This window comes from Toxotes jaculatrix, chromosome 4 (assembly GCF_017976425.1).
Source record: "Toxotes jaculatrix isolate fToxJac2 chromosome 4, fToxJac2.pri, whole genome shotgun sequence".
Lineage (NCBI taxonomy): Eukaryota > Metazoa > Chordata > Actinopteri > Toxotidae > Toxotes > Toxotes jaculatrix.
Genome location: NC_054397.1, coordinates 2,215,097 through 2,243,091, shown reverse-complemented (window position 1 = coordinate 2,243,091; position 27,995 = coordinate 2,215,097). Strand labels below are relative to the sequence as shown.

The window sequence follows — 27,995 nt, the reverse complement described above, 5'->3', positions numbered from 1 at the left end:
ACGGAATTCAAATTTTGAATCGGATGCACAACTTTTATTTTGAAACCCCCGAGCAGCGGTTTGACGCGCTGATCTCTGAGAAAGTGTCGCTCGGTCTGCGGGATTATACGTGAACTCAAGTCTCCCCCTGCTCCATCTCCACCACCCCCACCCTCCACCCACCAATCCGCCGATGAGAGCTGCAACTGTTTTCACAGCTGACACACTTCCCATATCGATCAGGTCAGTCACTCACAACTCCTTTCTCCACCTTTTACGGTCCGCTGAACCCTGAAAGCCACTGCGTAAACAACAACAACAACAAGAATAACAACAAGAATAACAACACTGGTAACACAACAACAACAACAACAACTAAGAGGACCTCAGCCTATACAACACATCCAGCCGCGCGGATCCACACCCTCCATGTCTCTGTGTGTGCTTGTGTCTCCTCCTGTGTCTGTAAAAGTGTTTTGAACCCGCGGCGCCGGCGGAGAAAGTGTCCTCCCGTGTTGTTTTGAAAGCCCTGCGGACGACACCATGTCAAACGCGGAGGGGTCCGCGCTGCAAGCCCGTTAAACTTTATTAATAAAGGAATTAGCTTCAGGGAAGAGATGGCTGCTTTTATTCTCCCACCCTCTCATCTCCAGAACGGTAGGCTTCTGCACCAATGGAGGGGAGGGAGAGACATGAGGGGGAGGACGAGGTGGAGGAGGAGGCGAGGGGTTGGAGGGAGGGAGGGGGGGGGGGGTGTTTAACAGTCCTCCAACCATCTTTTCTGTCCCGTTTGTCCGCCATATAGGCCAGCTCGGTACTGCTGTAAACTAACTTCCTGCATGTGGCTGTAGGTTGAACGGGATTTCTGGGCTGAGCGGCCGCCGCTGTTGTCCATGCGGGCTCCTCTCCTCCTCTCCGTGGATGGTGCGTAATAATATCATCTGGAGAGGCCGAGGCCGACATTTTACCCCGGTCCGGAGGAGCCTTAACTCCGAGGGGACATCCGAGGACACGCGATAAGGTAAAGCCCTGCTCACAGCTCCCTGCCTGTAGGTAAATAAATGCGCGTTCGGGTCAAGTTTGACGACTGAGAAGTTGTTGACATGTTTTTAAACCACGGACAGAAAAATGTATGTGGGCTTTAAACGGTCCTCTGTGATGAAAATGGCTACTTTCACACGGATTTACATACAGTAGCATGCATGGGACAGAACTACACTTGGGATATTTTAAATTTATCTTATCCAAGCGTGTATTGGAAATACGAGTCTTACAAAGAGGAAATATTATTCCTCAGTATCTGTAACATAAATATGTTTTAAAACTAGTGCGTCTACAAAGCTTTATCAAGACACAGAATATATTTATACTCATATTACATTTTGCACATATGACCCATATCCTTACGCATGTGTTGGCAGGTCAGACTGTTCCCGGTTTGTTTGTTTGGTTTTTTCTTTAACAGCTCAAACTTCACAGTTTTGTGGTTATAAACCTAAACCGAGTGTAAGTTGCCTGGGCCTGGTAACATTACCACCACCAACCGGCAGCAGCACCTGCAGGTGGACAAACAGCAGCCAAACTTATTCGGTGATTTATTCTTCGCCTCAACTTTAATATTTAACAATTGTCCGAGGCTGCGAGGACGGACATCCGACTTTATACCTGCCCGCAGCTGGACCCGTTAAACGCTGAGGCCGATCCACATGCTCAGAAATCGGCCGTATTAACAATTAATATTGGACATCCGGTGGCACTGCCAGCTGCGCCCCATTTTTATTGTTGTCTGTGCGCTGAAAGGATCCCTGTTGTCTCGACTGGATACTCGGCGACGCGTGGCGGCTGCTGGGGTTTTTTTTTTTGGGTAGGAATTTCTGCTTTATTTTTGAAAAATCAAAATGCATGAAATGTGAGTGTGCAGGGGGAAATAGAGGAGAGGGTCTGGATGTGGAAGCGCGGCTCTTCGGCTCGCCGTGCCATGCGGGACACACTGCTGGCTGCCACCATGGCACCTTCCCTTCCCCGCTCTGGCTGTGTGTGCTGCTGCTGTTGTTGTATCCAGCTGTGCGGACACACAGCACCGTCATGCCCCATTAGTTCTGTTGCGCTGATCGGTTAATCGGCAGATTGACGGGTTTATTTTGTGTCGGGGAGAGTTGTGGACGCGCACTGGATGGTCATGGAGCGAGACGAGGCGAGGGGCGGCGGACGGGGACACTTTGGCTGTCCATCGTTACGGGAAACGGAGCTCCAAGGACACGGGGAGGAGAGACAGGGGGCGCATCCAGGTCGTTCGGGGTGTTCGCTCTTTTTTTTTTTATTTGCTGTGATTCAAGTTCTTTTATTTAATTAGAGGAGAAAGGGAGATTTCCCAGGCGAGACGGAGCTTTGTCCGCCGCCCAGATTTTTGGAGCTTTAATTTGGCAAATTGGCTTCTCAGACAGACCGACAGCCAGACCGTCTCCCCTCCCATGCGCTCCCGTCTCCTCCTCGCTGTTTTCGGCCACACTCTTTGCCATCACAGCCGTTTTATGGACTCCTGCCTAATTTACTTTTTTCCTCCGTTCTCATCTCTTCGTGCGTAACCTCCATCCATCCGTCACCGAGCTGTCCTCTGTCATATTAGAAGCTCTTTTTTTTAAATTTTTTTTTCTAAAGAGGCCTCCAGCCGCTAAAGGTTCATTGTCTGGTCAGACTGCTCATGCTCTAAATTTGCCTCATGGTCCACTGTCAGGATGACTTGCTTCCACTCTCAGATATGTTTGGCACATGTTTGGATGAGAGGAATTGTGCGTTGGTTCCGGCTAGCGGTCCTATAGTACTTTTATTTTGAAAGTTAATATAATAAAAAACTACATTTCACCAGGAAAGTAGTGATTCCACGTGGGATAGAAACACCACGCGAGTCTTAAACGCTACAAACTCATTAAAGATAAAGTATAGAGACTCACTTTTATGTAGGCCTGCGTTTTTATAGTGAGAAGATCTGGAGTCATATTTCTGCCTGAAAACCGCGGTGATACCCTGTTGGATTGGAATAGATGTGAACAATTGGTTGATTAACTGATTTCCTGCTGGACAGAAAAATAATGTGCTACTATTGTGACTAACAATTAATTATTTAAGTCATTTTTAAGCACCAGTGTTGCTTTCCAGGCCCTCCACTGTGAGGATTTGTCAAATTTCTTTGTCTTATGTGACAGTAAATTGAATATATTTGAATTTGAGACTGTTGGTTGGACAAAACGAGCTGTTTATACCATTTTCAGACATTTTATGGACCAAACAATTCATTGATCAGTTGATCTGTAACGTGGTCAATAAACAGCAGATGGAAAAGTGATAAAATAATCTTCAGTTGTAGCAGTAGAACATAGAGCTGTAATGTTTTGATAGGATAGGTTATGGCATGATTCAGATTCATTTGAATGCTCTGCCCTGTGTTACATAACAGGTGGTTTCCAGGTGAAAGGGTCATTTTTACTTTGCATTTAGGATTCATCATTAGGATTCATGCTGCGGTGTGTTTCTGTTGGAGTGTACAGCTGGGAGTGTACATATGGCTGGAACACACGTTGTTTGTGAGGCTGAGAAGACATTTAAATGCAAAATGCTGTGGAGGGGTTTGTACCTCTGTGGTGCACAAACTGCTCCACATGAACCTTAATCTTATCTCACTGTGAATGTTAGCATATACGTTTGCTCTGTCAGTACATATGTGGTGTCGTCGTTACATAAGCAGCAGTTGTTCTGGCATCTGCTTTGCTCGCGGAGTCTTGTTTACAAAGGGCCAAATGAATCACTGGCTGAACGTAAAGCCGATGCTTATGGTTATTTATCCCACAGTCGTCGGAGATGAAGCAATTTCCTTTTGTTTCCCCGTTGCCTTACCGTGAACTCTGCCTGCCGGTGTGTGTTTATGAGCGAGGAGACCTTTGGACCAAGCCTTATGTTGAACCGACGCGCAGTAAATGATTGCAAAGTTGTTGTTTCACAAAGGCATGCCTGGCTCCTATATCAGCCCGAGAATGAGCAAATATAAACAAGAATGTGTTTGGTGCATCGGTTTCACTGTGTAAATTTACCTTGTAAAAACAGCAAATGCCTATAAAGGAGCCGTGCAGTCAGAAAAGGCAGATTAAAGGAGACGGTGAAGAGGACGCCGCTGAGATGAATGAGTTTGCCTGTTTCCTTCTTGTTTGCTGTGTGAGACATTAAATAGTTTGATAAATGTGGCTCCTTCTCTGGCATAATGGTCACTCTGATTTATCCTACATGAAAATATAAGGCTCGTATGTGTTTCTAAAGTTTGAAATGAGAGCAGAAACACTCATAACTGGCTCCTGAGCAAGCTGTGCTGTTGGTACAAGCAAACTATGAAGATAAAATGTACGCTGGCTTAACTCCTGTGTGAATTCACAGTACAGCTGCTGTAACTTTACGATAAAAAGAAGCGTATCCTTCGTGTGTTTGTACTTTTCTGGGGCTCTTACATTTGTTGCACCAGTTTATTATCTACTTGAAAACACTGTATGTGTCTGATAAGTGTTTGTGTACACAGCATGTTGGTAGCTGGCTCGCTCCATGTGCCAAATACCAGTTTTCCATGTGGCGTGCCAAGGCAGTGTCATAACCGCTCAGCAAATCCTCATTTCCTCATTCTTGTGTTCCCGAGGTCAATCCACAGAGAACGCATTATGACATTGTTCTCGAATCGCTGAACCAGGGTCAGTGTGAGCCGGTTTCTCCTGGTTTTCCACAGGTACTAAACAGTAGGGTTGCATTGTTCCCGCAATGTGTGTGTGTGTGTGTGTGTGTGAGAGAGTGTGTGTTTTAGCATTGCTCGCTGTTTCATCATGTCCCCGTCTGAAAGGAGCTCGGGTCTGATCAGCAGTTTGCACCGGGGCCTCCTCTCTTTTCCTCTGAGGCACAATTGGATTTTTGGTTTGCACAAACGTTAACCGATGCAGAGGAAGTTATCTCATTGGCCGAGGTTTAACCGTACTGGGCGGAGTCGAAGAAGCAGTTCTTTATAGGACGAGTTAGCCGGGTCAAAGGGGAAGGCTGTGCTATACGTTCCTCACTGTCCTCAAATTCTATGAGAAGACCAAAAGCACCATGAATCGATCGCAGTAAACAAGCATCGTCTGTGCATGAAGAGCCTGATGCAGCTCACTCTCCATGTGCCATAGAGCTTCTCATTGTTGTTCAAAAACAATTAAAAACACATCCGTGAGTCACACTGTTGCACTGAGTGATATGCTCCTTCATCACCATGAACACACACACACACACACTGTAGTTTATTTTGACTCGGGCTGACACACACACACACTTTACTGTTGCTGGGAGAGCACCACATGTGTATTAATCCGTGAGCGAAGATAGTCCCAAACAAATACACTATTTAACACTGAGTCATGTTTGCTAAAAAAAAACTAGCTGTTTAAGAATGTCACTGAGCTTGTGACTTTCTTTCTTCTTCTTTTTTTTTTTAGATTTAACATTTTTAGAACGAGCTAAAAGGCAGGAAAATCAAAAAGTACTGAGAGGTGGACTCACACACTGCTGGGGATTTGCTGACAATAAGAAATAAACAGAATTAAACCAGCGTGGCTCAGCCACCCGTGCTAGATTAGCACATCCACCACTTAGCCGCAGGAGTGCTAATGTTTAGCCTTCAGAATATGAACTTCCTCCTCTCCTGACCCTTCACCCTTTTTCGCTGGACACTTAATCCTGCACCACTAAGCAAGAACGGTTTCCCTCAGTGAGTTTTAACTCAACCAGTGTGAGAAGTGTTTAGATCTCGGCCCTGATTTGTTTTCATCTTCTTGCTTATCTTTCTGAGCTCTTCTCCTTCTACAGCTCCACTGTCGTGTCATTTTTAACAAATTAACATCAGAGCTATCTTTTGATGAAGCTTGTGACGGTAACAAGGCATAGCACTGAAATGACAAATGCTAGTTGCTAATTAAGCACGTTTGAATTTACAAATGCCACATGACTGCTGCTTCACACGGTGCAGTCGCTGGCAGGTCTTTTTCAGGAAGTGATATGTCCTACATTTCTGGCAGCAGCAGCCACAGTGTGTTGTTTCATGTTGAATAAATGGATGTATTAATAGAAATAGTGGCCAGATAATGTAATCACCGTGGTTGAACAAACAAAAAAAGAGCTGCAACCTTATTAATGTTTCACTTCACAAAACGTGACATGTAAGAGAAAAAAAACCACATCACAGTGAAGAAAGCAAACAGAACTACACCACTTACTTCTGTGTCATGTTTTCTGTGAAAGCTTTTTTAAAAAAGTGCATACTTCTCAGAAACATGCACGTGTTTGTTAATAAAATGACGTAGTTAAAACCTGTGTTTTCTCATCTTTACTGCTGTCATCTCTTCTTATTTCGCTGGTCAGGCGAACACGTCTCTGCGCTTTAACAGTGTGTTTAACAGTTTTATTGCTGTGTAATTTACATTGTGGACTCTGCTGAACTCACATCTGACTTCCCCCTTCTCTGGTCCTCTTCTCCTTTTTCTCCTCCAGGCTGGGAGGCTGAGAGCTGCAGGGCTGCGACATGTGAAAAGAGCCTGACCCCTTGACCCTCACAACTCTCAACCTTAGGTAGGTAACCTCCTCGCCGCTGCCACCTCCTCCTCCTCCTCTCCCCGTCACCTTCTTCTCTCTGCCGTCTTTGTCGTGAACTCTTCTTTTCCTCTGCTGTCTCCTCCCGGTTTCATCTTGATGTTCAGATCTGAACTGGATTGTGTTTTTGCAGCAGAACTCACTTGAACTGACGTTGTGACTGCGACCTGACACCCTCCTGCCTCGGGCATGCCTCAGGTAAAGTAGGAACATCGCCGAAGTGATGCTCCTCCTGGTCTCGCTGTTGGATTTGTATCTCATTCTGCATCTGTGTGCTTCCTCCCTCTCAGCCGGGTATGAATGGGATGGAGCCTGCGTTTGGCGAGGCCTACGGAGGACACAGGGGTCTGCTGAGCCCCTACCCCCTGGCCATGTCACCACAAGGGGGCAGGACTGAGTACGACCAGGTGAGACAACACATGATGGTGAGAGATACAACTTTCACATGGCTCGTTGTTAGACTTCCCAAGGCCTTTCAAAATGGTAGTTTATTTGAGAAAAGAATTTCAGGTCTGTGTGACACAGGGAAACTGTAACGTTGCTTAAATTAGCACCTGAAGCTAAAATAAATGCTACGTTCATGTTTTCTACATGTTTTTTTCTGAATTTTTCAAAATTCGATTAAAGTTTGTGTCACATTTGGATGGTAACCATGCCAATGTGTTGGCCAGTCTAGTTGTGTAGCCTGACTGACTTTGAGTATTGAGCTACGTGTATTTATTTAGCAGGATGACTTTGCAGGCGCCATCCTTTGGCTTACTGTTAAATCATTCTGGCATTCAGAAAGAGCTGTCTGAGGTTGCAGCTGTCTGCGTAGATAATTAAATTAAAGATTAATAGCTGCCTGGAACGATGAGTTTATTTACAAAGCAGCGAGCAAATATTTTATTACTAACCTCCCCCTGTTATATGAGTACATGCTGACATGCAATACTGCACAGGAGCAATGTTACAAATACAACACATGGTAAAACGCAGCCATATTTAAGTACATCTCTGTCCCCTTTAGAGCGTGCTCCTCATGCTGGGCTCCCCGGCATCGCCAAGGAAACGGCCCTTTGAGTTGCTAAGCGACCTGGTGGACGACGGTGGCTTCGGTGAGGACCTGCACCCAGAGCGCTGGGACGTGTCTGCGCTGGACGAGATGGCTCGCTACACGAAGCTGGGCCTCGGGGTGGGAGGGGAGCTGCTGGCCTGCTCCGAGGAGGCCGTCCTGATTGGCCGCTGGGGGAGGAGCCGGGAGGAGCAGGAGGAGGAAGAGGAGGAAGAGAGGAGGAGGAGGGGCGGCAGCAGACACACAGCACCTCCTGTCACCCAGGAAGTCCAGGCCACTGCTGCAGGGAGGGAGGAGGGGCGTATATCTGTTGCCACGACAACAGAGAGGGAGTTATGTGTTGCAGGAAGAGCAGCAGCAGGAGGAGCACAGGATGGGGGGATGTCGAGGGAGCGTACAGTGGAGGTATATCAGGTGGCACAGGAAGAAGAGGAAGTGGTTGCGGCAGCGGCGGCGGCGGCAGGTTTGGCTCTGGAGCACTGCAGTGAGGAGCACAACTACTCCCTGAGCCAGGGAGGGGAGCTGGGAGCAGGGCCCGGTCACAACTCTCAGACAGAGGAGGTGCGAGTGGGGGAGACGCAGCAGGAGGCGCTGGGCCGGGAGGAGAGCCAGGCCAAGGCTGAGCTAGATCTGGAGGACGAGGAGCAGGAGGAAGAGGAGGAGGAGGAAGAAGAAGAAGAAGAAGAGGAAGAAGAAGAGGAAGAAGGAGAGGAAGGAACTGAGGAGACGGCGGTGGAAGCTGAACTCTCCAGCTCCTCAGAAACTGAATGTGGTGAGTTCTGCTTTCTGTTTGTCTGTATCTGTGTGGCGAGGACATCTCAGCTCATCTCCGCACTGCCAGCAGCCCGTCTGCCCACACGGAAACCATTTTAATCTGTCTCAGGTCCAGACGAGACCTCAGACCGCCTCGTCCAACTTGGCTGGCTGAGCGGAGGCGCATTAAATACCAGAGTTGCGGGTGTAATTCCCGGACAGCAGACCGCTTCAGTGGCTGCAGTGTTACTGTTATGAAATGGCTTTGAGGGTTGGAGTCTCTTCATGTCTTCAGATACCATCTGCAACAGCAGCACTGCTCCTGTCTTTGTTAGGGTGGGGCGGGGTGATGGGGGGGGGGGCTTGTAGTAGAACATGTTAAATAGGGTGTGAAGGTTGGTACAGGTTGTTAAACAACCGTTACAGTAGAACCGGCTTTTTATGCAGCTTCAAAAGCATCACAAACACGCCAGCTACAGACTGCCGCGTTCAGCTGGTGGTTCGTGATCAAAAACCTTTTTTTTTTTCTTCCCGTGCCTCATTATTTTTTTATCCCTCGCTTGTCCTGTGCTGAAGGCACACGCAGGAAGTGAAAGAATTACTCGATCAGTTAAATATGCAGTTGTTTTGATAATTGATTAATCATTTGAGGTTTTTTTTTTCTTTTCAAGGAAACACTTGCTCGTTCCAGATTCTTAATTGGGAAGATTTGCTGCTTTCTCCTGATTTATATGAAAATAATATGATTGTTTTTTTTTTTTTTTTTTTTTTTTAAGCCATCATCGTGGGCTCTGAGAAACCAGGCATTTTTTTAAATAGAAAAATGAATCAGTGAATTGAGGCAATAAGTGGAAGATAAATAAATAATGGAAGCAGTTGTTAGTTACAGCCCTGGGCCGCAGTGTCTGAGCTGTTGTGCAGAAGCTTTGACCTTTGACCTCCCTATTTTGCATTCACATGCTCCTAGGAATGCTTTTATTTATGTTTTTATGTGTAGCCTTGAAGATGACTGAAAAACAAAGATACAAACTGAGTGGATGACACACTGACATACTTAGTGTCTTCCTTCGTTTCTTTTCACCACCTGCACATGTTCGTGTCACACATGAAACGCACACACATTCAGTACGTGTAACATACACATGATTATGCCTCATATATACAGCACACAGGCACTGTAGAGCTTCAGAGTGAATTGTTTTGTTTTGGTATTTAGATTTACAACCTGTAATCAAAATGATTTTACACAAATCTGACTAATTAGCTCAGCTACACTGAGAAAGGTTTTTTTGATTTGACTTCTTCTTGGTGAACATAAAAAAACAAATCCAGTATTTCTCCACCAGAGTTGTGTTCTTGTGAGTATGGACAAGAAATTTGTAGAATCATGATCCAAATATTTCTAAAACCCTGAAAATCTCCCAGAAGGCTGCACAGTCCTACTACTGAACTATTATTCTAGTCACAGGAAATTAAAAAAAAAATCTACCTCTGAAATCAGATCTGCATGAAAATCGATATAGTGACAGAAAATCAGTGGATAGATACCTTTTTCTTTGTCCATGATTTATTTTGTCAGAACCAGTCACTTCAGTCTCGAACCCATCGTTAAAAGTCTTTAAGAAAATTCCTGGATCGGCACCAAAAACCAGCCACTTACTGTTTGATCCGCAGCCTGAAGCCTGAAGGCGTGGGGGCTCTAATGGAACACACTATCAAGTTGCATTATGGGAAGTATAGGATGCAGCGTTTGTGGAGCTTAACCAACACTAGAGACTTAAAGTCGGAGCATCTCTGCCTCAGCTGCTTTGATTTTGATCGTTGTGTCTTTAAAGTCCCCCCAACTTTATGGATGCACAGTAATGAATCAGCAGGGTTCACATTTATTTATTTAGATATCCTGCTCATTAATACACAGACAAGACAAAACAGTGACTTACAGGGTTCTTGGCCAAAGAACTACAGTTTTCTGTTACAACAATTTCCATATTAAAGCTGGATAATTCCACCTTAACGAACTCGAGCTTGGTTCACTGATGATGAGGTTAGAGCAACAACCTAACCCCTTAAATGTGAGGTGATCTCATGTCCCGACCAGAGGACGTGAAACCTAAACATGTATATTAGATAACGCGTATATAAACTGACTTCCCTTCAGATTACCATCTTTTCCCAGGCTCTCTCTGTGTCTGATCGTCCTCGCGCGTTAGATAAACAAATCTCAGGCGTCTTGTTGCGAGGCAGTGGAGAGGTCGCTGGCTCGCTCTCACAGACCCGTCTGGGTCATATTTCGACAGTCGCGAGACACCATTGTCGCTCTCCATTGTTGTGGCAGTGCGTGTTTGTGTGTGTGTTTGCCCCGTCGAGCTATTCTTACCAGTAGCCCATGGTGATTGCAAATGACTGGATGTAAATCTGTGTGTGTGTGTGTGTTTTCGGAGAGGAAGATGGCGGCTGAGTGAGTTTAGGAGACTGGAGAAAAGATTGAAGAGCACGTTTTCTGTGAATAAAACACTGAACCGTGGAGCGAAAGATTTAGTTGAGGGGAGAGTGCAGACAATGGCGCTATCTGCAGAACGGACCAGACAACATGATGTTACATAAGCCATCTGTGTGTGTGAGTGTGTGTGTGAGTGTGTGTGTGTGTGTGTGTGAGTGTGTGTGTGTGTGGAACGGACAGCCCTGGCTAATGGCTTGGATAGGACTTCATGGTTATTAACTTTCAGTTTGGTTTAATCCTGCTAGTTGCCGTTATTTTCAGTGTGTTTTTTTTTTAATGCAGCTCTGATGGATTTGAGGAGGCGTCTCCTCTCTCTCCTCCTGCTGGTGGAGCTTTTCACGTTGTATTATTTATGATGCCATTATTCATGGCTCCGCGCGCCCGAGGCTAATCTTCGGTGACGTCTGTGCGGCCGTGTAGGTGTCTGCCTCTGAAGCAGCATGCATACATACAGTTATGGCTGATGGTGGCTTTGTCATTAGGACATACAGCGTGCATTTATGGATTAGGGTTCACAGCATGATTTCATGCCAGACAAACATAAACATTAATACCTGTCAGTTATGATTAAGGTCCGTCTGTCACATGAAGATCCAGGATATTTCCCTTCAATTAAATGTCTCATACACGGCTGTCAATGTTGTCCACCTCCGTAATAATGGATAAGATTCAGTTTTCTTCATAATACAATGCTCTGTTTGGATCATTGCATCACTGGTGGTCTGCTGTTGGTCTGGTGCAACATCTGGACCAGGTTACATTCAACATCTGTTATTTCTTTGATCGGAGATTGATTAGCATTGGGTATTCACTGAATATCGGCAGATGCGGGACACGGATGTGGGTATTATGTGTCAAACTCCGGTTCTGAAGCTGCGGGATCAAAACAAACACAGCAGATGAAACTAAAACCTGCAGATTGTCTGTGCTGTGATGGATTTCAGGGAGATAAAAGGTGTTTAACTCTACAAAATGTTATGAAGTGTGTTGTCACAGGGCGATCGGAGTCTGAACAAACTTTTCGACGGTTCAGCAGTTCTGATGCCTACGTACGCACTTACATGTAATGGAGTGCTGTGTGCTTTACGGTGAAACACAAACACAAGATAAGATCAGAGAAACAGAGCAGAACAGAAAATATTGTGTAAACTGCTGATGGTAAAGGATTCTTAGGAAAAGTAAGTCAGGCAGGAAAGTGAGACTTTGCTATTTACATCTGGTGGTCAGGAAAAATAGAAACGTTTTGTCTTTTTCACTCTTCCAGAAATGTTGTTTCCCAGTTCGGCAGCAGGTTTATCTAAAGGCTTCTTGATTTTTTTTTTAAATCGCTTACAGATTCATGTTTGTGAAGTGCAGAAATTAAAATTAAAAGAACAAATTTCCTGGACACATTTGCTGCATTTGCATCAGAGCACAAATTCAAAATTGTGTGTGTGTTTGTGTTTGTGCCTCCAGAGGTGGAGGCAGAGCCGGCCAGGCAGCCCGGCGGCGAGCGCCCGTCGAAGCGTCGCTGTTTCTGGGAGTACAGGCGCGCTCGCGAGTCGGCCACAAAGAAGAAGCTGGGCGGAGACGTCCACTGGTCTCTGTCCTGGAGCTCCAGCACTCTACCCAGCACACTGTACCGCAGAGAGGGTGAGAACGCTGCGGAGCTGGGTCACACGTCGCCCTGAAATGACGAAACTGAAACTAGTAATTAAGTTAAACGTTAGAAAAAAAACAATTGTATATTTTTTTTTTATCCTTAGACAAAATAACCAACAAGCAACTGATTAATCAGAGAGATGATCAATAGATTGATTGGTGATTGGTGCACAAATCACAGGGACATGAAGCTGGAAGTGAACGTGCAGAGATCCACTGACTGAGAGTCATTAGAACGACATCCACACTGCAGCTCACACTGTCCCATTTCTTTTCTCTCATGTGACACAGATCGGATCGGGACCCTCAGGCATGTGCCCTACATACAACTTTTATGTCACAAATCAGAGTTTTTCAGCTTTTCCCTGATAAACGAATCTTGCATCAGGCAGCAGTTTGGCAGCACTCGTGTTCTGCACTGCTATCCTATATGATACAGGCCATTAATGTAATCCAATCCAATAAAATCTAACCACTGCCTCCAAAAAGACCATTTAACAACATTTAACATTGGTATATATTCTGTAACTGCTTCCTCTCACATTTCAGTGAGATATTCAAGCCTCTGAGGCCATTTTTGTAGCTGCACTATTACATCAAAGAGAAAGAAACCTGTCTTGTTCGTCCATTTATGAACATTTATGAAAGAATTTAAAGACTAAGTAGGATGGATCTGAGCAGTGTTTCGCTGAGAGCCGCACCGGTAGGTTTACGGCTGTTGAAACACCTTCGAGTTCACTTGTTTGAGTTTGTCCCTTTGTCCCTCGTCCAGGCAAAAAAGGGCGCCGCAAAGCCCGCAAGACGGACGCCAGTGACCTGACGCCAAACCCGCAGAAGCTCCACAACATCGGCGAGCAGCTGCAGAAGCTCAATGCTGCCATCGACGGCATGGGCCCAGTCAATGACCTACCTGCCGTGGCCCGCGCCCGGTCCCGTAAGGAGAAGAACAAGCTGGCCTCCAGGTATCAGACTCCACTTACTGCCCTCCTACGTTTTCAGCACCACGTCAGAGCCCCAGAGACTTTGTGTATATTGATTTATCAGGCATGAGTGGGCATGTTGAGAGGTTTTCAGTGTTTGTAAATCATTTGCAGGAAAGAAAAAAAAAATGCAAGGAGAGAATTCTTCAGGGCTCTGTGGGTTTGGTATCTGCAGTCTTTAGCCTTGTCAGGATCAGTTTTCAAAAATGTGGTGCATTTAAACGCTTGACCTTATAATCCTGTTTCTGGAGGACACGGAGAGCGAAGCATACATTGAGAGAAACATCTCATCTAAAATCTCAGGAAACTGGCCTTATTTGCAGCGTGCTGCATTTGTATTCTGACATGTCAGGAAGCGTTTGATTTCAGCTCTGTCGAAGTGGAACACAGTGTACCATACTGAAGATGACCTTTGCAAACCAATCCTCGGAGGAAACGGCCATAATAAACCTTTAAACATTGTCGATTTACATTAAAGGACATTTACGAGACGTCCTCGAGGAGAATGTACTGTTCACAGCACCAATGTAGGTCATGGGTGTAGGTCTGAGCTGAGTGGATCTTTTTAATGGGTTTACATTGGACATTATGGAATGATGAAATGAAGGAAGGCAGGATGGAGGGAAGCAGAGAGGAAGAAAACAGAGGACATGAGATGGAGGAAAGCAGGATGACAGTCTGAATAGGAGGAAATCAGGGCAGGACTGAGGAGGCAGACAAGGAGTTAGATGAGGAGGGAGAGAGGGGTCATTTAAAGTTCATCTGTGGAGACAGGCAGGCAGGCAGGGAGGGAGGGAGGGAGGGAGGGTGAGAATTCAGATGAAAGGACATTATTACAGGCAGTTTAAATAGGAGGGGGACTCGGGGAATATCTTATTATTCCAAACATACATTAAACACAACACAAACACACCAAGTTGGTGTGTAGGTAAAGAAAATATCAGTGGAGAGAGGAGGAGGACGTTTACCGTTAATCGCTGTGTCCCGAGTTCTTGTTTTAATTTAATATGCAGGAATTTCTTTTTATACCATCATACTTGTGGCGGACAGAGACCAGGTCAGAGTTCTCAGTGGAATTATCCTGACCGTCCCCTTCTTTCATGTCAAGAACAACCTGCCCGGGGACGTCCAAAGGAAAAAAAACCACTCGCCCAGTTCCTAGCATTGGTGTCTCCTGCTTGGCTCGATGCTGACCCAGTGATTCTAACAGGAACTCTTCATCATTTTGGAAGATACAGATGTTTACTTTCTTATTGGGAGTTACACGAGGAGATGGATGTCAGCTTCATGTGTGTGTTCGGTTCAAAGACTGATTCAGGAATGTTTTTTCTGGTCAAGTGTGAAAGTTCAGTGGTGATGTTGGAAACTTTAATTTGACAAAAAAAAAAAAATCTTAAAGGCCACTTTGTTTTTTGAGGTTTCTCACATTTTATTATTAGCCTAGCTTAGCTAAAATACTGGATGTCAGTGGAAACTGTTAGCCCAGCAGCTCATAAGCTGTCACATGTTTACCTTCACAGTGACACTGCAGTGCACAGTTACCGCTCGTCACGTGATCTGTAGCGAAGGTTTGATCTCGAAAAGCCTCAGGTTCGGATACACCTCCAAGCATCTTAAAGAAAAACCCACAGTGGCCATTTTTCCAACCCGTCCATGTACCAGAGGCTCTGCGTTTGGTAAATGTGTTTTTTCTACCTTCAGGCAGCCGCTGCTTTCTTCTCATTCAGCACACCAATTAAATCAGTTTGCAGCTGTGGACAATCCATCACAATGAACAGCATGTCTTCTTTAGGGGCTATTTTTGGTATTGCAGGAGGAACTGTTTGAAAATTCTACATTTATGTTTCATTCAGGGGCCTGTGGGTCGGTAGGGAAATACTTTTAGCAATTTAAAAGCCTTTGGTACATGTTGGAACATCCTCTGTACTTTGTCAGTCCCATCCCCACGACGACTAGAAACAGCTAAATTGTGATATGGTCGTCTACTTCCTCCCCGAACCAGCAGGGACTGTGGTTAAAAAAAGAAAAACCTGGCTGAGGCATAATCTAATATTTCAGCTAGCAGAGAAACACAGAAGGAGTGTTCTGTCCAACATTACTGGCCTACGAGTATTTTGCCTCCTTAAGTTTCATTTAGCTGACTCAGAGCTGCAGGAAAATGTAATTCTCTGCACGCTGCAGAGAATAGTTCCCATGAGATGCATTAATATTTAACATGCATTGATTGATTCATTTTCTGCTGTCTTTTTTATATATATATTTATATATTCTGAAACCAAACTGGCCCTGTCCCCTCAGAGTCGTGGTGTTAAATGGTACTTGGAAGAGTGGAGGGACAGGGGAGGGTTTCAGTCAATCCCCCTCGCTCTCCAGCTGCTCACAGCGTGAGCCCGCCGACTCAGTAACAGGATCATGTGGAGAACGGGAATACTAGAACAGAGTTTCCTGTTCCAGAGAATGACGGTGCTTTCTTTTCCAGGGCCTGCCGGCTTAAGAAGAAGGCCCAGCACGAAGCCAACAAGATCAAGCTGTGGGGGCTCAACCAGGAGTATGGTCAGTATTACTCGCTGAGCGACCGCCTTCTTCTATTTATGGACCGAGGAAATTGTAAAACGGTCGGGGTTTAACAAACTTTACATTTAAATTAATTCAAATAACTAAAACATTTTTTTTCCTAAATTCCCAAAAGAAGTTTTATACTGACGGCAGGAATTTATTAAGTATGAAAATAAGGTTGGCCACGGTGGAGCATGTTTTATTCTGAAACTATGAATTTATTAAACATTACGGTCACTGCGTATATTTCACGTTTTCCTATAAACAGGCTTTCTTGCACCTCTGCTAATATCAGAGGAAATTATTACACTTTTCTAAAATATGACATTACATTTTTTTAAAAAACAAAATAGTCATGGTAATTTACTGTTGAAGTCAGTCCCACCCACCCATTTCGGGTCATCTAGTCCCGCAGCGTTGCCCCGTTTGCCAGGAAAGCTGATACCCTGCTGTAGCCGTGTGTGAAAACAGCCAGTTTTTCAAAGTAAAGACCCCGGCCATGTTTACAAAAGCAACATAATTCAGAAGGGAATTAGTCAGTATTTCAGGAGCAGGGTCTTATGCAACCATCCTGGTTGGCCGAACAGAAAACCTCGAGAGCTCGCCGCCTCTGCTGGCCACTTTCTTGGGGAAGCCTGATTACTGAATAATGATACTGTGGCACGATGACTGCACAGTCTGTGTAGTGAAAGCAGCCCATTAGCAGAGCAGCAGCAGCAGCAGCATCACTCCTCTGCCTGAACAGGACGCGTTCAGTGGCCGCGGTGAGTGTAGGTCACCCACATTTTATCAGCGCTCCAGACCCAACACAGTCTCTATAGTTACAGAAGAAAATAGACAAGAAACAAAAAAAAATGCCACATTCCCAGCGTGAAAACTCTCATTTATCCACCAAAATGGTTTGTTAAACAACCATATTGGGTAAAATGTGTGTCCACAAGCTTTGCTGGCATGTTTCTCTGCTTAGATGGTGATTTTTTTTTTTTTTTTTTTATGTTATTGAACCATTTGCTTCTGCTTTTGCAAACTTGTTTTTCCAACTCTGGAGACTTGTCTGTTTTTCTGTCCCGACACTGAGACTTGCTGCAAAGGGAATGGAAGATGTGACCAATCAGCCTCGGTCGTCTCCTGCACTGAATCAGTGTTGTCTCTGTTATTGATTTTGTTATCAGCTGACTCTCTATAAACAGCAGCCTCACTTATTAAATCTGTGGCCTTTGCCGTGCGATGTAGTGTTTCACTGCTCTCCTTCCCTCTGGGTTAATGTTATATTTGATAAAAGTGTTATAATTTCTCCTGATAGCAGAGCTGCTCTGTGTTTCAGTCCACTGTGTGCCTCCAGTTTTTATATAAGCTGCTTACACTGGTGTTATTTTTGAAATAACCTCCTCTTCAGCTGTGGAAATTGTCTTATTTCGACATCTTCTGCAGAAACTTTCCCACGTTAATGACATTTTCCAGTGAAGGAAACCAAGTTTACGTGATGTCTAATTGACAGATTGAATTTATTTCATGCACAGCAGCAGTTAAAAGCCCACAGTCTCATTCCCACTGTGGTCCTTCAACATACAACAACAAACAACACAAAAAGTGCAATTCAAGCTACAAATGACTGAGGAATCGTCTTTTCAAGGCCACTTTGAAGACGCCCTGTTTAAGAGCTCGGCTTACAGAGAAAGCTGAGAGTAACCACCTCAGTGGAGAGCGTGTAAACACACTGAGGGAAAACCTGAGAGCGGTAACTTCACCTTGTCTCTGACAATCAGCACCTCTGCTCTGCCAAATCTGTCAGCCCGGTCCTGCCTCCTCCTCCCCCTCCTCCTCCCCCCCTTCCTCCTCCTCCTCCTCCTCCTCGTCCTCCTCCTCCTCGTCCTCCTCCTCGTCTGATTTGGTTCAGCCTCTGAATTCAGACCTAACCAGCATCCAGCTTCCTTTGTCCTGTTTTTTTAACATTCCAGTCATTCCTGATCCCGGCCGGCATTTCTCTGCTTTACTTGTGGCTCCTGTGAATTTTTGTTTTCCTGGCAGGAAGCCAAAGCACGCACACACACACACACACACACACACACACACACACACACACACACACACACACACACACACACACACACACACACACACACACACACACACACACACACACACACACAGCTTAACCTCACACATCCATCCGCTTCCTTTCCCCCCTCCTCTGCTCCTGTGACTCTATCTTCTTCTTCTTCTTCTACTTCTTTTTTTGTGTAATTCTCTCCCATTCACTTCTTCCCTCTCTCTCTGTCTTCTCCCTCTCAGACACTGTAATTTGCATCTGTACAGAACACGCAGCAGATTCAACAGACAACTTCAAATAAGCAGGCTCCATGCCAGTGCTGGGAAACCTCCTGACTTCACTTACTGTGTGTGTTTGTGTGTGTCTGTGTGTGTCTGTGTGTTTGTGTGTGTGTGTGTGTGTGTGTGTGTGTGTTATGGAGACTTGGGGGAGGGTAGGTGATGGTCCTTTGCCCACCCACACACTCCCCACTTGTAAGGGCGCTTGACAAAAGAGTAGTCAGATCCATATTAGAATAATGTACGCTGACAGGAGGGGTGTCATGGCGCCATCAGGTCACATGGCCCCACGCGGGGATGGAGGGGGCGGGGGGGGGGGGGAATAGAGGGTGCTGATGATTCACACCGTCAGCAGCAGTTTCGTAGACAGACACAAAGAGAGCAACTTTATTACACGATAGAAATGTGAGAGTCTGGTGCTGGAAGACGCGTTAATATGTTCAATCTCAGCAAATCATTACCACATGAATATTAAGAAAAAATATTTTCATTGCTGAGTCATCTGCCAGTTCATCAGTCGATCAATCATTTAGTCTATGAAATGTAATGTAAAAAAAAATGTCCTTCACAGTTTCCCAGAGCTCGAGACCACGTCTCCTCTGTCCTGTTTTGTTTCCAGTGGTTTAAAAAAACGGGGCCATTGGAAGCAAAGACTGTTTGTGGTTTTTCTTCAGTGTGAACATGTTCACACTGAACAGGCTTTCAGTTATTTATTCTTTTATTTAATGTCGTCTGGTGTGTTGGATACGGAGCAGATCCACCGGAGCAGTTCAGAGTTAACGGTCCCGTTCACGTCGTGATGGCAGCAATGAGGAAGGGACGAGTGCTGCTTTCACTCTCCTCACTCGGTCCATCCGACCCTCTGCTCACAGTCCTGTTTGTCTGGCCTCATTTCACTTTCACCACACTGAGTTTCAATTTGACTCGAGTTCACTTTCCTTTTAAACTACTTTCTCTTTTCTTTGGCTCTTTAAAACCAATGTCCTCTTTGTCCTACGAAGCACCAGTTTTATTTTTTGGGGGGAGTCTCCAGTCTCCAGTGAAATGTGTCCCTAGATCAAAGTATTGAACATTGTCAAATACCAAAAGTTGGCGCTGAGTGTTTTGTCAGATTCTTACACCGTGTCTACACAGAAGGCGTCGCGTGAGCTTTAATGCTCCATCTGTGTCTACACAGGATGTGTTCAGGCACAGCGTCGGGGAAAGAATACCTGCTCCCCGTGTCAGTTTTGATTTTACTGCTTTGAGACAAGAATTATCGTGTTTATTTCTTTTTGCGTCTTGCAGAGAACCTGCTGGGGGCTTTGCTGCGGATCAAGGAGGTGATCAGACGGCGAGTGGAGAGCAGCGAGGAAGAGGACACGGACGAGCGAGGGATGACCCAGCGCCTGGAAGACATCCTCCGAGAGTCCAGTGGTGCGCGCACACATGCTCAGCCCTGTCTTAAAGATACATCAGTTTTGTTATGTGATAAATACATTACATACGTCCCCCAAATCCTTCGTGTGTCCCTGGTAGAACAGTGACTGTGGAGATGTTAATATGTGTTATGTTCAGGCACTGAGCTTCTTTCCTTCGTGTTCCTTCCCTTTTATTTTTCTCTTATAAACTAATTTGTGACAAACCTCAGTGATGTTCACTTATTATTTTCTGCTTTGCTTGTTGTAATTATGAAAAATGTTTTCTTAGTTCTTCGCTTTATTAGACAGGTTTGTCCCCAAGTGCTTTAAAAAATCCAAAAAGGGGTTTGAGATGTTTCAGTTCAGATATTTCAACATTACAGTGATTTTAGCAGTGTGTTTGTATCTATGTCTGTATCTTAGCTGTTTTCTAAAGCATGAAATATGACCATAGGCACGCTCTCATGCTGTGTTTTTCTGTATGGAGCCGTTTCTGTTTTGTCCCTCTCTTTCTATCACACATCCTAATTTATTTCCATGACAACTGCAGGTCCTTTAGTTGCCGGGCGGACCAAAGACTTTGTGCAGAGGATTCTGGCGGCCAGCGCGGGCAGTCAGAACCAGCGCAAAGAGCCCCCGCAGGAAGGAGACGAGACAGCGGGGTAAACCCACCCAGCGCTCCCCCTCCTCCCTCCTCCCTCCTCCCTCCTCCTTCCACCACCCTCTCCTCGCCCAGCACCACCAACCAACCTGACATGACCAAGCTTCTCTTCACCACCTCCACTCTCACGGTGTAAAAGTAAGAGCAAAGAGGTGAAGCAGAGGCAGAGAGGCTGGGAAAATAGAAGATGAGGAGGAGGAGGAGGAAGGAGTAGCCTAAACAAAATGGGAGTAAATTGCCACCCTGCTCCCAGTCCTCTCCTGTTGGCCCTCCAAACAGCAGCCGCCTTCACCGCTCAGTCTCTGCAGGCTGCACCACAACCACCACCAGACCAGAGCTGCTGCTGCCGCTGCTGACGTCTCTGTATTCTGTGTTCTGTCTGTGTGTGTGTGTGTATGGTGTGTGTGTGTGTGTGTATGTGTGCGTGTGTGTTGGACATGTAACATACTGTATGAATGTGTATAGTGTTCCTCTCTCCCTCTGTGTGCTGTATTTGTACCCCATTGTGCCTATGAATAGACATTGCACTGTTTTGTAGATGGTTGTAGTTGTCGGCAGGGGACCGGTAGTGAGCCGAGGGCGAGGGGGCATTTGAGGATAGAGGAAGTGCTAAAATAAGGAAGTGGGAGGAGCCCAGGCCTGGAAAACAAAGAAGCGTGTGTGTTGTTTTTTTTTTGTTTTTTTTTTTGTGACTGGGCTCCTATAGAAACACTGCATACCATTCGGATTGCATCGGCATCTAAAATGTCAGCAAGTGTTGTGATACACAACAAGTGATGGAGTCCTGATGCCAGACCAGCTGTTAACAAACAGCAAACAGCAGCGTGTTTGTTGTGGAAAAGTTCTTGGAGCTTTAATACCACCACCCCCACAACCCCACCCCCCCCACCCCTCCCTCTTTAACACCCCTTCACCCCATCAAAATGTAAGCAAAGTTAAAAACGAAAGAGAAAACTGCACCTTAATCCAAACTGACCAAAGATAAACTGAAACTGTTGAACCACTCAGATGCTGCCAACCATTACCACATCATGATATTTTAAAAAGTGACGGATACACTAAGTGAAATATTGTTGATTGCTGTCACGTTTACCTGCATGCATCCTCAAAGGATGACGTCACTTCACCTAAATGCACTACCATCATGGATCTGAGGGACCATGGTGTGACAGACAGGAAACTGACTGGCAGGTGGTCGTTTGTTCATCCTTGTAGCTCTGCAGCCTGGTGCTCCTTTAGCTTATCTGCAGTGGCTTTATTTTTACCCACAAAAGGGAAGTGTCCTCAATGCCTTCCCCAAGCCCTCTCCTCAGCCCCTGACCTGATTATGTAGCGCACCTTCCTGAATTGCAATGACAAATAGAGAAAAACACTTGTAGATCTAGAAAGCAAATAAGTTTAATTTGTTTTTGTTTTTGTTTATTATGGTTTTGTTGTTATTTGGCAATGCCGCAGCCCACGAAGTGGGTGCGAGTCTTGAGAGTTGAAATCTGCCTTTTCTTCTGTGGTCTTTGCTGAAGCTGTAGACCAACCTGTCCAAGGTCTCTAAATGTTGTTGGACATAAAATGTCAAGGACCCTTTGAATTGCACTGTGGTAAGAGCAACCAAGCACCTTTTGAAGAGGGCTTCAGATCCTCCAAAAGAGAGAAAAAAAAAAAAAAAAGACTCTTGGCACCTTTTTCTAAAGACAGACACTGATGGAGAAAGTAGTGGGCGCCCAGCGCTTTGTGACCGTCTGGTGGTCTTGGTTAGTTTCAGTATGGTGCTAGTGTTTGATGACAGAATAAAAAAAGCAATGCAAACCTGAGCGGAGGCATCAGGCAGTGACTGCTGACTGGGTTTTGGCCTGTGAGCACATATTGTTGTAATAGGCAGTTTGTTTGCATAATGACGCCTTTCTGAAGTGCCTGGAGCTTAAAGCCACAGGGACCTGTGTTATTATGCCTGATCTTAGACCCTATTACAAGGTAAAACGTAACCCATGACTACTGCTCAGAGCTTGGCCTCACTTGACTTTACTTTAAAAAAAAAAAAAAAAAGAAAAAAGAAAAAAAGACCTGCGGGCTTGTGTAGGATCCTTTTACATACTCAGCCAAAAAACGTCAACCAAAATATTTTCCTTTCAGTTAAAAACCTGTACATGGAAACAGTAGCTGGCACCGGTTTCTGTGAACATCAACTCTGGGAAATATAAGGAGAGAAGTGGCTGTTAGCTAAGCAATCCCCTTTGTTTTTCAACCTTGACAAGCTCCCGCCTGGGCTGCGTTCCAAAGCTGCTGCTCTATAAGACTGTTCCCCTCCTATGGAAACTCCGTTTCCTGTCTCGGTCAGGAGAGGAGCCGTTATCCTTAAACTCTGCTCCTCCTCGATGTCTCGGATACAAAAGTTCAGGGTAGTTCAGTGTCGCTCCTGTTTTGGTTTCTGTATCCTCTTACTTCTGAGAAATGTTACTCACAGTCACGTGAATATAGAACTGTACTGTAAACAGAGGATTCCTGTTGTTGAGCCGGGAAAGTTCTGCTGCTGGCGAACGGAGCTCTTAGGCTCTGATGCCAAAGACTGACAGTCTGTGGCTTTGCGAGAAAAGACGCAGCAGCAGGAGCCTCTGTTGTCGCTTCTTAAACATCACCACAGAAACCTGCTCTGGTTTTTGTGTGATTATTTTACGGTAATAAAAAAAAAAAGAGAGACAGATGAGTCCAGCATTGAGGCCAGTAGAAGAAACCTCTCGGCGTGTTTGGTGAAAGGTGCATTCCTCTCTCTTCCCACTTTCTGTCAGGCCTTGGGAAGCTGGCGCCGCTGCCAGCGGAGTCACAGGACCTCAGGCTGGCAGCAGCTTCCTTCACGTGCCCTCATGCAACATGCAAACAGCAGACAACAAGCGTACAGATGCCTGGAGTTTAACATGCTGCACAGCCCATCTGTCACGTCGGAGGAGGTCGAGGTCTTTGGGTTTAAGAGAGATTCCACGTTGAATGCATAAGTGTGTCCTGATGTTTTCCTTCCTCCAAACTGGTGTTATGTAACACACAAAACACCATCTGCTGTGTACATCCATCTATATGCCAAAAACTGAACCGAAGAGAAAACTGTTGTAGCACAGCGACTTCCTGCCACACAGCCAAACAATGAACGAGACCTGACGTCAGATTTTTACGCCACCAGCGAACTCGGATCAGGGCTTTGATTGATACTCCAGCGTTTCGTCCCTTAGAGAAAAAAAAGACATTTAGACATTTCTGTGTTATGGTATATCCCTTTAAGTGTGAAGCTTTAATGGGGAGGGGCCATTCTTGGCAAGGCCACTTGTCTCGGCTCACATTCCTGATTCAGTTTCCCAGAAAGCCTGTGTTTATGTGTACCTGGAAGCAGGAGGCCGATATTTCAGGGGGGAAACTTGAATGACCCAAAGATGTCCGCCGTTTGGTCACGTTTCTGTGTCCGTCCTCATGACAGGCATGACCTGCTGAGCTCAGCCCGGGTCAACCCGACGAATACATGAGTCTCAGCTTACAGATTCAGACGACTTTGGCCTAATATGGACAATGACTTTGCAAAAACTGGACGATTCTTATCTGAGTTACTTCCTCATTGGGTGTCACCATCTGCCAGAGACAGGGAGAAGTAAACAGTCCTGAAACTTTGTCTGTTGCTGATGTGCTCTTTTCTTTCCTCAGAGAGAGAGAGAGAGAGTTTCGGGAAGGAGAAAGTTTCTCTGTCCTCACAGCGAAAGTTGGATCCACCTCAGCTCGTTGCGAGGCGACCGTGATAGTTTCAAACCCCCTAAGAGCCCACTCGGTGTCAGATGTATACAGGCAGAGCAGATTTCGCTCAGATGGATTGTGTTTAAGTGGAGCTGCTACTGAATAAATCTGTTTTTAATGCATTAACTCGAGCCTTGTAACATTTAGCTGTGGCCCTTAAGGCTCTGTTCTGCTGCTTCCCCATATTTAAAGGACCTTTCTTTTGTGATTGGCGGCTCCAGTGTCCGCTGGGAGAAGCTGTGTCGCGCTCTGGTTCTGTTGCCAGTGTGAACAGAGCATCCCGCTCCCGGCTCTTTTGTCCCCGGCGTTATCTTTTTGCACTGGTTCTAGTTTGTGGCTTTGGAGATTGAAACTTGTGAATGTATCTCGGTGCCTGTGTGAATTGACAATTGACTCCAATTTAGTATTTAATAATGATGCACTTGTTGATGAATCTACACAACTGAGGATATTTAGTTACAAAATAATGAAAACACATCGTGCTGCCTGCAGTAATTAAAAGTTTCTGTTAGCAGACCAGTAATATCTGTAGCTTATATTGGAGAAATATGGCTGCTGGAGGACATAGTGCCTGGAGACGCACTGCTTTGAAATGCCTCCAGTGGACATTTAAAGTGCAACAAAGACACAAGTCGTTTAACAAGCTAAGCTATCAGTAGTAGTAATATTGGGTGTTTGCAGCTTGTGTCTGCTGCCTGTCTACATCATTGTAAACTGAACAGCTTTGGGTTTTTCAAATTTTTGTCAGGAAAAATCAAGCACTTTGAAACCCGGAGCCTGTGATGGGCATTTGTCACCAACTTTTCTGACATTTTAGAGACTGATTGATTAATTGATCGATGAATACACTGCAAAAATGATCATTATTTGCAGCTTGAAAGGTTTCGGGTTGGACAGCTGCCTGTGTTAAATTCTGCCTCGCTCGGAGGTGTTTCTCTACGTTGGTGTTGACGTGCTTTGATTAAGACGTTCGGATTCTTAAAAATCCTCCCTGCTTGAAAAACACTAACCTGAGTCCAGGTAGACACATGTAAGAGTTGTGTCAGACTTAGGAGGACAGGCAGAAAGCGTTTGCCTCCCTCCGTCACCAGCTGTCATGTGACCGCAGTGGGTTTTTGGACCGGGCGTTGAGGTGGGCTGAATAGGCCCATCAGTAAGCCTACACTGGTGGGACGCTGCTGACCTCCAGCTGCCCGTCCCCACTCCGCTCCGGCGCTCACATTGTCGGAGACACTCGGGCTTCTCCGGTTTCAAAGGCGATGGGCCTCCAGGCAGAGGAGGCCAGGGGAAACCGCACTTAGCTGGGGCCTCGGAGAAGTTTATCCAAAACCTTTTAATCCCCTCCACCACCTCCGCCTCCGCCCCCCTGTCACACTCTGACAGCTGCAGAGGAGGCCTTCAGTCGAATGGCTGCCGCCCACTGTGACGCCCTAGCATTTTGATGCCCCTGTCTTCTTTGTCATTGACCTGGAAACCTCCATCTGGGAGGGAGCCAGATGGGGGAAGGTGTTAGTTTAGACCTGCGGGTCCACATAAGTGAAGCTGAGAGGTGGAGGAAGCTGGATGAGGCTATCTCCAGTGTGTGCCTCTGATGTCTTATCATTACATTCAAGTCTCTGAGCTGAGCATCTGTTTTTATGAAGCATAAATCTCTGGCCGTCTTTCAACAACCCAGAAGGCTGTTTGAAAGCCCTGAAACCCATTTCCTTCATCAGCGTATTACTGTGAGTGATGAGATCCTACATGTGCACACAATTTTCTGCCCGAGTTAAAACACTTTGGGTTATTTTAAATGAGACATTTCTGAATTTGTGTTTTTCTCTCTCTGCTTTTCTCACTGGTTTAAAGTGAACTTTGCGATGACAGTTCTTTGGTTTGTTTAGCCACTGTCAATCAAATCTGATCAAACCACACCCCCCTCAGTCCTGACAGAGCAGATTAACTGAGCGATAAACTCTACAGAAATAACACTTAAGGATGTTTAGTTTCAAATTTTAACTTCAATCGTTGCTTTTTTCGTCATAAATTTTTGACAGAGAAATTTCAGGAGCCTTAACAACACGTAGCGCTGTTTTAAACATGTTTCCAGAATCTTTAAAGACTCTTTTGTCTTTGCGGATAAAAAAATATATAAAATAAAATATTTAGATATTTAGCCAGTTTTCCAAATTGTGAATCCATTCTTAATCCAGAAACAGTAACTGTAGATGACACATCTACTTTCTGGTTTTGTAGCATCGGTCAGAAGCTGGTTAGCTCAGCTCAGCATTAAAACCAGGGGGAACCACTAACATGGTTTACTCCAGAGGTCACACAGTCCACCTACCTGCACCTCCATTAAACTCACTGATTAACACATCATATCTTCTGTTGTATGTATGTATGTGTTTAATCTGTACAGATAAAGTGTGGAAATGAAAACTGGTGCTTTGATGGGAGGTTAGTCCTGACAGCCTGTGAGGGCTGTACACAGTGACAGCATCCCACGGGTGAACGGTGGGTGGTGAAAGTTTAAATGACCTCCTGAGTTTTTGAAATATCACCAGAGATTGGAAACGCAGATGCTCGGCTCCGTGTCCTAAATGTAAGGCTGATTTATGAGAGGCGGCCGAGACTCACCCCGTGGCTTTAACCAAAACCAAGTCAGTCGTTTCTGTCGAGATCAGAGATCAGGCCGTGGACGTGAGCAGGACAAGGACAAAAACACTGTGTCTCACTATAAATGAAATGATTAAAAAAAAAAAAAGACTGATCACGTCCCTGCTGGTTCTTAAATCTGTCTGCAAACATGCTGAACGATGGGAGGAAAGGAAAAACCAAGAGACAAGAAACATTCCACAATGCCATGTCATATACTGTACAGCAACCCTTACTCCTCCTCTTCTGTTCTCCTCCCCCTCCTCCCCCCTCTGTCTGTCTTTCAGTAACCCAGTAATCACAGTACTACAGTAATACCTTGGACCTGTTAACACATTAACACATCTTTATGTACAACTCCTTCGTCAGTAAGTAACCTTTAAGAAAATAGTTTAAAAAAACAACAAAAAAATAAAATAAAAAAAATACAAGAAGTGCCGTACAAATAGAAGCCTAATATTTTTTGTTTTGGTTTTGTGTGAGTGTACTGTACACCTGTATAATGTATATTTTAATATTTATATGCAGCTGTTGTATTAAAGTATATTTTTAAAATAAAAACTGGGGCAGAGTTTCTTCAGTGTACTTGTGACAGTTTAGAAAAGTTGTTAATGAATAATTCTGGAGGGTGAAGCTGATTATTGGAATCACCAGAATCAGTCCTGAGATTCTCAGAGCAGCACTTTTCTGTTTGCTAATTGTTTTGCGCAGGTTTTCAGGTGTTAAGTGTTTGACAGTGAGGTGACAGTGCTCATTACATCCCGCGGCACCTGGAGGCAACGACCAGTCAGGAGTTTTCATTTCCATTAGTGGGATCGGCGGTGCAGAAATGCTGCACAGCACCACCAGCAGGCCGCACGGTGTCACTGCATCAGAAAGTAGCTTTTACATAACTTCATCCTGAAGGAATGAAGGCAGTGGCTGCCCTTTGTAAGATCTGGCGTGTGCTGGCAGTGATTCTCACCACAGGATCCAACTCACGCCCGTTTCGCGTTGACAAGTGCCAACTGCCGATCGTTCTCCTCCCTTAGCTCTCAGGCTATTTTAGCCCTCAGTGTTGCCTTGCAGAGGAGCAACTTTTGTGCTTCCTCCC

At 45.3% G+C, this 27,995-nt stretch overlaps 1 protein-coding gene across 5 annotated transcripts; it reads left to right on the top strand.

The window, feature by feature from the left end:
- The first annotated feature begins 97 nt into the window (after nucleotides 1–97).
- Nucleotides 98–27,217, top strand: LOC121180180 (CREB3 regulatory factor-like). Of its 5 annotated transcripts, none has more exons than XM_041035365.1 (11): nucleotides 98–222; nucleotides 831–1,000; nucleotides 6,529–6,606; nucleotides 6,761–6,825; nucleotides 6,918–7,034; nucleotides 7,637–8,453; nucleotides 12,390–12,566; nucleotides 13,348–13,537; nucleotides 16,035–16,108; nucleotides 19,727–19,855; nucleotides 20,390–27,217. In XM_041035365.1, the coding sequence occupies exons 4-11, from the start codon at nucleotides 6,817–6,819 to the stop codon at nucleotides 20,503–20,505; spliced, it is 1,629 nt and encodes a 542-aa protein (XP_040891299.1). In that variant the 5' UTR covers nucleotides 98–222; nucleotides 831–1,000; nucleotides 6,529–6,606; nucleotides 6,761–6,816; the 3' UTR covers nucleotides 20,506–27,217. The 5 variants fall into 5 exon arrangements, with proteins under 5 accessions (XP_040891299.1, XP_040891301.1, XP_040891300.1 ...); XM_041035366.1 differs by lacking the exon at nucleotides 98–222 and adding an exon at nucleotides 248–636; XM_041035367.1 differs by lacking the exon at nucleotides 831–1,000 and having other exon boundaries at nucleotides 121–222.
- Nucleotides 27,218–27,995: the final 778 nt, after the last annotated feature.

Bases quoted from the DNA above. Each gene is read 5' to 3' on its own strand.
- LOC121180180 (XM_041035365.1), top strand. The intron at 8,454-12,389 runs GTGAGTTCTGCT...TTGTGCCTCCAG, and splicing joins CTCCTCAGAAACTGAATGTG to AGGTGGAGGCAGAGCCGGCC. The intron at 13,538-16,034 runs GTATCAGACTCC...TTTCTTTTCCAG, and splicing joins AAGAACAAGCTGGCCTCCAG to GGCCTGCCGGCTTAAGAAGA.